The 9,019-nt window shown below is 39.1% G+C and overlaps 1 protein-coding gene across 1 annotated transcript; it reads left to right on the top strand.

Moving 5' to 3' along the window:
* Nucleotides 1-209: 209 nt before the first annotated feature.
* Nucleotides 210-3,236, top strand: ptger4a (prostaglandin E receptor 4 (subtype EP4) a). Its single transcript, XM_079341809.1, has 2 exons — nt 210-1,288; nt 1,787-3,236. Exons 1-2 carry the CDS (start codon nt 503-505, stop codon nt 2,354-2,356), a joined length of 1,356 nt encoding a protein of 451 aa, XP_079197935.1. The 5' UTR covers nt 210-502; the 3' UTR covers nt 2,357-3,236.
* The last annotated feature ends 5,783 nt before the right edge of the window (nt 3,237-9,019 follow it).

The raw sequence follows: 9,019 nt of genomic DNA, 5'->3' as shown, positions 1-9,019 counted from the left end.
TTTTGATGTTGTTTTTTAAAGATAATATTCCACTACTAAATTTCCTGCAGGTGTATTTCATCGTGGACATTTCCTTCATCAGACTGAATAGCTGATGAGTGTTATGGAGTACAGACTTGGGGGAGGGACATAATCCTGCAGGGAGCTTGAAGGCAGAGCTTTATTTCAATGAAGTCACTGCTATCTGTTGACTGCTTTTACCTTGCTGTCCTGGTGAGAGAGTCATGCTACTGTCTTGCAAAGCTAGGATGTATTATTGGTACATTACTGAACTAGTGGTGACCACAGCAGCAGACATGATCCTCTGAGCAGATTTGGTCGTTTTCTTGAAGTTATTTTTTTAATAGGCGTTCGTTTAAGGATAAAGTGCAGTGATTTTATTTTGATTTTCACAATGTTGTCCAGGATCTTTGCAAGTGTAAATACTTTTACCTCTCTGGGCTGGAAATACTGGCGATAAAACAAGTGTTTTTTGTCCACACGTCTTGAAGTCACTTTCGACATGATGAATAATCATACGCTGACAGGGAGGACCATGGTCCCCACCATCCCTTCTATTATGTTTATTTTCGGTGTGGTTGGGAACGTCATTGCCATAGTGGTTCTTTGTAAATCTCGCAAAGAACAGAAAGAAACCACGTTTTACACTCTGGTTTGTGGGCTGGCTGTCACGGACCTGCTGGGCACACTGCTGGCCAGTCCGGTCACCATCGCCATCTATGTGAAAGGATCATGGCCCGGAGAGGACCCGCTCTGCCAGTATTTTGGATTCACTATGCTTTTCTTCTCTTTGGCGGGGCTCAGTATCATCTGTGCCATGTCGGTGGAGAGGTACATCGCCATAAACCATGCTTACTTCTACAATGACTACGTCGACCAGAAACTAGCCGGTTTGACTCTACTGGCAATCTACATCTCCAACGCGCTCTTTTGCGCCTTGCCGATTGTCGGCTTCGGACAGGTGAAGAAACAATACCCGCAAACGTGGTGCTTCTTAGAATGGAGGAGTAACAAGACTAGCGACGCAGCCTACTCCTACATGTATGCAGGTTTCAGCTCTCTCCTTACCCTTGTGACTGTCATCTGTAACGTGCTGGTGTGTGGTGCTTTGATCCGAATGCATCGGCGATTCGTGCGCAGAACGTCGCTGGGAACCGACCTCGGGCGCAACGACGACCCGCGGAGGAGAGGACGCAGCTTCGGACGCCTGGCCGGTGCAGAGATTCAGATGGTCATTTTGCTTATAGGCACGTCAGTAGTGGTGCTTGTCTGCTCCATCCCACTTGTTGTAAGTTTGGGATTTCTTTGCTCGGTTTTGGCAGTTTGTATTCATTACGCACGTTTTACGCACGGCTTTTTAAGCCACCAATTGAGGTTATTTGACCACATAAATTGTTGTAAGTATTAAACATTTGTTATACTTCTTTATACCACTATTCTTCTGGTAATTTGGCGGTTATTATAATTAATTAATTACGTTGTTTTCTATTTTACGCATGCTGTCATTTAGTTACAGCTAGTTGTATTCATTTACTCATGCAAAGTAGTCAAACTTTTAGACTTTGATGAGAGAAAACGATTCCAGAAATATTCTCTGGAGATAAATAAAAAAAAATCTCTCCGACTTTTCACTTTTGCTGCTTTGGTCTTTTATGTTTTGGTGACTATATCTTAGTAGTCTGTCGCTCAAAAAAACAAAAAAAAATTAAATGCAGAACTTAAACTTAAAACCAGAACAAGAAACGAAGATCTTTACACTCAGCCTGTATCATCTTCTCCTATGCAGGCTCAGGTGTTTTTGAACCAGCTGTACAAGACTCCAGTGGAGCTGCGGTTGGAAAAAAACCCGGACCTACGAGCGATACGCTTTGCCTCCTTTAACCCAATCCTTGACCCCTGGATCTACATCCTCCTCCGCAAGGCTGTTCTTCTTAAGCTTATTGAGAAAATCAAGTGCTTATTTTGCAAGATGGGCGCACGAGGACATCAGGGACAGGGAAACTTCCACTGTATAGACGCTCATCAACTTTCCTCGGTCATCTCAAACCGGGACTCACACTCTCTTGTTTCCCACGATCTACGAGACGTGTCCAGCACCTCACAGACCTTCCTCTACCTGCCAGAGGGAAGTGAGGTGTACGCTGGAGGCTGTCAGAAAGCAAACAAATTGTCAGGTTCAAGACCATCATCAGTAAGAAACTCTAAAGCGTCTTATTCATCAGAGCATATTAGAGTTGAGACTGAGAATAGAGAAAAAACAAATGAAATTAGGGACCTTTCAACCCTGCAATGCCCAAAAGATCCAGCACTTCAGGTTTCATTGACAAATGACACAGAGGAGGAGAAATGCATCTGACTGAACTCTGTTTTAGAGAAAGTTAGTTCAGTCTGAGCTTGATCATCTACTGACTGACTTCTAAGAAGTGAACATTTCAAACCTCAGCAAAATAGAGGGAGGCAGAAAAATAATCAAGTCTGAAGGAAAAAAAAAAAAAACTTGAAGCTTCGTCCTGGCGTCGTCCTAGCACCTAGCTACCTCAACTGATGACTAAGTTCTAATTATGTGATCAGATTTAAGCCCTCTCCTTCTTCATGATTTAAGGGTTGCAGACAGAAAAGTTATCCTTCCATATTTCAGCTCCTTTGTTTTGTAACTGTGGAAATAGTTTGTAATTTGATTCACAAGGGTATTTGCAATATGGTAAATGAATACAGTGTTGAAAGTGATCCATGTGAGTAATCACTGGAATTTATAACTGTCAAGGACTGAATCATTTATAAACTCCTTATGTTGAGCTAGAGCCATGACTAATGCAGAGTGCAGTATTATTGTGTGATGAACACAACACAATGAGTTTTTGTTTCCCTCTTTTGATTACACCCGAGTGTGTCATTTTAGAACAGTTTTCCATTTTAGAAGAAGCGTGCAAAGACCCCTGCTCCACCACAGTCATTCAATGAAAACTGTTTCAATCTGACTGGGACTGTTTTTTTTTATAGTTACAGAACACATGTTGTGCAGCAATAGACACATGGCTAAATGTTTTGATTTTGGTAATAAGGTATTTTAACACACCTGTAGGCTTCACAATAATTATATTTGAAACAATAAATGATATGTAAAATATTATTTGCAATACAACATTCCTTTCTCAGAGAAGATATAGAAATCACAAGGATTAAGGATTATCCATCGTCACTCAGTATTTCTGAACTTGGAATCTGGACTGAAATCAATGTGGCACATTTATTTTATTTTAAATGTTTTTTTAGTTAGGCCTGCAACTCATGATTATTTTACCAGCTTCTTAACATAACTTTAACTAAATCTACTTATTAATCATCCAAATTATAATTAAAAAAGGTAAAACAGATGCATTGAAACCGACAGAATTACAAATAAGTCAAAGTTGGTATCAGCTAGTTTAGGCTTTTTGCTCAAGATTAACGTTTGTTCAAATGCTATTATTTGTCAAAGAAGTCCTGATTGTTTATGTTTTCGTTCCTGACATCAGTTAATGCTTTCCTTTTCTGCAGTTTTCCAATTTCTCAATTTTCCTTTTCAGTGTCTGTCAGTTGCAGTCTTGACCCCTTTATGATCCACTGAACTTCTGAACTAGATTTTTTTCTTTTACTTTCCACCTAAACACATCATTATTTATTTATCCCAGCAGCTTTGAAGCACCATCTTCCTCTCTCTTTTATTACATCAACTCCAGATTGTTGCATAATGCTGTTAATTAAGTTCTTACCTTTTCTTGTTGTTCTTGTCGCTGTTCATTTAGCTGAGAATGACGCACTTCATTATTACTCAGTTTAATGAAATTTGCTTGAAGGTACTTTGTGCCCCAAAAATAGAGGCTACATCAATGAAGTCCTACAATATATCTCTCAATCAAAATGCACTTTGTTTTTTTTGTTGTTTTTTTTGTATTTGTTCATAGTGTAATGTAGAATTTAAGCTGGGGATTTTTTTTGTCAGCTTTTGTTGTTGTTGTTGTTAAGTCATATGTAAACACAGTGTGTGTGTAGAAAAATAATAACTGAGAAATGCGTGTCCAGGATTATAAAAGTGTTCAGTTTATAATGGAGCTGTAATTTAATGCTCCCACTATTATTTCAGAATAAGCAAGGCCTTTGAAAGGTCATCGTATGTTGTCATTATACAGTAAAGCGGAAGTTGATTATACCAGCATAAAGCTTCTCACGCTCTTTTTTTTCAGGTTAAGGTTGAAAAGATCAGTGACATCATCTCATGACCCCCATTAGCACAAACAAATGACCCTAAGGAGAGAAGGCTGACACTTTGGGTAAAGGTTAAGTGGAATGATTTAAAAAGGCTTTTGGATTTTGGTTGTATCTCAAAAGCAAATGTAACAGACACACACAGAAACAGAGAGAGGACACAAAAGAGGTAGAATTACAGTAGCCAATGGGAAAAAAACGGGGTCTCAGGAAGTAGACCTGGTTGAGAGAGCTTTTCTCCAGAAACAATAAACAAAATCTAAGGCTCCAATTCATTGCAATTAAGCTTAAACAAGCAATGCAGTGGCTTAAACAAACACGCTGCAGAGCCGCCTGAGTGTCAGAGTATCCTCCGGACTCTGGGAAAAACACACATTAATAGAAAAATGTGAGAAATGGGATAAATGGGACAAAACACTCCGCTTCTCAGAATATCCCCTCGCTCTTATAATTGCATAAATAGACAAACAATAAAGTGTGCTAACAGGTGTGCATTCATATCTTTTTTAAGAACTATCAGATTAATCTCACTGACCTTTTAGATGTTTACAGTCAGCAGTGAATGAGTGTTCTTTTGTTGGATATGTAAAGGTTAGAGGACTTAATGTGTTTGTAAGAGGACAGGTCCCTCTCGATTAACAACCAATCTCAAAGGTGGAGGAAACCGGTGATGCTGTTTTACATCAGCAGGGTGACGTTGTCTCTTCTGTACTCATTGATAAACAGCAGAAAAACACCTGCTGTCGTGTCATGTTTGCTGTCACACTCCGTTCAAAGAACACATTGAACAATCCCAGTCTGGAGTAGATGTAAGAGGAAAAGCAGAACGGATGCAGGAGCTGATAAATGTTTGAAAACCCCTCCAGTGATGTAGAAAATACTGCTGAAATGTAATTCAAAGGGAGACAACAGGAGCATTCACTGTCTGTTTGGAGTAGTTTCTCTCAGGTTGGTACAATACCATCGTAGTGCTTTTGTATTATTTTGGCGCGTAGTGATGGGTTGAATAATATAAATGTCCCTAAAACTGAATCTATCCACAGACTGGATAATATTAATGCAGCATATCACGGCCGTGGTTCTAATCTAACAGACAACACTGAGACTCTGTGCAGGCTGAAAGATAGATAATTTAATGTTCAGTGTGGAGCCATTATATACCATTCAACAGATTTCATAAATTCCTTCCCACTTTGGATATTTCTATACATGGTCTGAAGAATCACATCACCTTTACTCTTTCAATGTCAATCCTCTATTTGAAGAACAATTCCTCATTCCACTGTCAACTGAGGCCATACATTTACACTTTTAGAATACCTCTAATGACATTCTTCTCTTCAAATATGGTCATAGCTTCTCAGAATAGAACATAGTCTGCTAACAGTAAAGTCACCTCTACAAAGTGTAACCAAACTGAACGTATTCACAGAAATTCGTACTATCACGTAGCTTACACATCATTGCATGAAGCACAATGGTAATCTTAGAATTGATGATGTTTATCCAGTTTTGATTGGTTCTAAATAATGAAACTAAGATACTTAAGACTATCTCGTCTGAGAAAGATCTAACCCAAATGCATGTATCCATACCCAGGTGCTTCTACTCTTTTGTGTAAGAGCACAATGAGTCTGTTGTTTCCATGTATGTTAAAAGATTTTGTTTTTTATTTGAGGTTTTCGGAAAAATTAATTTATTCTTTTCTTTCTTATTTTGAGTCATGATTTGTTGAGCCAGATGAGTCACACATGCACTCCTGAGAATTACTCGTTCACACATGTCCTTCACATCAGGAGATTTTGAGGCTTGGGGATATGATGTAAAAAGGAAGCAGAGGAAGTCAGTGTAATAATAATAATAACATATTCATGACTGTGGTTGGTCCCACGGAGAGTTTTTGCCTTTAATGCTATGTGTAACCAGTCATACTCAGTGTCAACGGACAAGTGAAAAAAAAACATACTGGGAGCCAAACTTGTTGATTGCTGCAGCATGTAAACATGGTCACTTCCACCTACATTTGTGTGCTACATTTTCCTGTATGTACCTGCTGCACTCATTGCTCACATGACCTCTTGCAGATTTCACTTGGGGGCTGGCAGGAAAAAAGTCAGAATGGCGTAAGTTCAAGCAGGAAGAAAGTTTATATTCTTTCACACATTCATTCTTTTTAAAAATTCAACTTAGCCCCTCCCTCTTTACCACTTCCTCCATCTCCCTGCTCTGGTGATCAACTGATGATGGGCGTAAAGTAGTAAACCAACCAGATCTGCCACAGTCTCAAACAATCATCCTGCTGCTGTCATCACAGCAACCCTCCTCCTCCCTGTCACCTCCATTCAAGCTCAGCAGAGTTCACATACAGCCTCAAAAACCCACTCCTCATTACATCCTGCATATTTCTATCACCAGTAGCAACAGTGTGTAGACTCCATTCTATCCTGCTGTCAGCCTCACTACCCCGTCTGATAACACAAAGTCATTATGACAGTCTTATTGCCAAAAAAAAAAGCATGTTTATCTTTTCCAAAACTGTTAAAAAGACAATGGTTCAATTAAGTCTCTCCTAATTGAAATGAAATACAGCTGTTTGTGTTCACCAATGCAGCTCAACCCAAAACTTTAAGGACATTTTCATGAGTTTTGTGCAGGTCTGAAAAGGGCTTCAAAGAAAACTTTTCCCCACGGGAAACTTCGCAGACAAGCAGCAACAAAATGAAAATCAGAGAAACAGATAAACAGCATTCAAAGAGCATGAGCAAAAAGCTGAAAAAAAACATGGCCTTTGTTATTGCACATACCTTCTAATCCGCTAAGATCTTTCACATTTTAAATGTTGCAATCCAGCTCTTTGCAGCCTGACCATGTGATCAGTGTGGTAAACAATGTGAACAGCTCAAGACCCCCCCCCCTCCCACACACACACACACACACACACACACACACACACACACACACACACTTAAATCCCACACAAATATACAGAATGCAGAATCATTTATTTCAAAGTGTCATTTTGAAGCAGAAATATGTACACCAGCAAGTTCCCATGAAATCAGTTGCTAATTGCTAACTTTGATGTCCGCTGTTATATAATACCCGTGCAACTAGGAAAAACTTCACCAGATGAGATGACCCGCCAGACAACAAGACAAATGGAGACCTCTGATGGGGACAGATTTCTGGTTAGTTTTAATATGCTTATTTTTTCCTTTAATTAGGAAGAACAATTGACAATTTTTCTTAACATAAACAGTGGTATTGATGCTCCGAGTTCAGGTAATAAGATATTCAACTACTGATGAGAAGTGAGGGGAATTTAAAAGTCAAACCTTTATTTTTTAGATGGTCCACATGTACCGGCTGGTTGTCTCACAACTGAAAGGCTTCATCCTTCGGAGAGCACATTTAAAGGCTCATTACAGAGCAGTCGCTCTTCCAAATTAGGACCACAAATGTGTCGTTCTTTATATAAGTATCTATCAGGTGCATCCTTCATGGCCGAACATAATCTGGGATAGATTGCGAGCAAGTTCAAATGAGCGTCAGACTCAGGAGCGGCAAAGTAATTCACATCTTAACTTGAAGTAATTGATTTTAACTTAATGGAATAGCTAACACTATTGCAAAGAAGCCAAAGTGTCCTCCACTGATCCTTAATAGGTTAAGTCACATGACTTTGTTATGTTAGCTAGTTCAGGTGCAGTTTTTGAGGTTGCTAGGCTACAGGTGCGACTTTTAGAAAACATTTTATTTATTTGTTTTTGGCTTTTAGAAACATTGGTAAAGGAGACAGGTGGTGACACAAACAGTTCATCCTGAGGGGTCTACGCAAGCTATGAAGGCTGGATCCTTCGTAGGATGCTACTCCCGACGTGAGATTGAACTGACTTGTAAATTAGAAGACTGAATTTACTCTTCGTTTACGGAAAACCAACTTTAAAGTGCATTACTGCCACCAACAGGAAAGTTAGAGAAGAACGGGCAGGAAAGTGTAATTTGGGAACAATTATTTGAAAAAACGTGTCTGATAGATAGATAGATAGATAGATAGATAGATAGATAGATAGATAGATAGATAGATAGATAGATAGATAGATAGATAGATAGATAGATAGATAGATAGATAGATAGATAGATAGATAGATAGATAGATAGATAGATAGATAGATACTTTATTGATCCAGAGGGAAATTCAAGATGATGATGATGATGATGTTCAATTCTGTTTGAGTCGTTGGTAAAATATGAAGTGGATAATTTTTCTTGGCCTGCATTAGGTCAAATAATCGGAGGAGTTCATTAGCCATTAATTTTCCAATTCTAAGGCCATCAGTCGCAGACATCTAAAACCTTTTTCTTCTGTACAAACACAGAAACACACTTCTGAGAGACCTTGCTGCAGAGGGTCCAACACAAAACTCTGGAATCTGGAAGGGAATTTGCATTTTACACAGTCTTGTTTTTAATTCAGCCAGTGATCGCAGTTATCTTCTTATAAATGATAGAAATACATTCTTACTGACTGAGAAAACTGTTGACACAGAGAACCACTCTGTTTGCAATTATTCTTTGTCGTGCTTGAGATCAAAACGTGATTAAAACAAGCTTTTGTGGGGCGCTGGTGGCTGATCGGTTAATTTAGGCGCCCTATCATACAGAGGATATAATCTTTAAAGAGCAGAACTGTGGCTCTTTAACCGAATGCCCTTCCCTGCTCTCTCTCTCTCTCTGACTCTTTCCACTGTCCTATCTCCAAATAAACGCACCA

This window comes from Symphodus melops (assembly GCF_947650265.1).
Source record: "Symphodus melops genome assembly, chromosome: 1".
Lineage (NCBI taxonomy): Eukaryota > Metazoa > Chordata > Actinopteri > Labriformes > Labridae > Symphodus > Symphodus melops.
The sequence above is the reverse complement of the archived record's forward strand: the minus strand, read 5'-3'. Positions and strand labels throughout refer to the sequence as shown.

Coding starts and splice junctions, on each gene's coding strand:
- ptger4a (XM_079341809.1), top strand. CDS start 503: ATGATGAATAATCATACGCTGACAGGGAGGACCATGGTCCCCACCATC. Junction 1,289..1,786: donor TCTGCTCCATCCCACTTGTT/GTAAGTTTGGGA, acceptor TCTCCTATGCAG/GCTCAGGTGTTTTTGAACCA.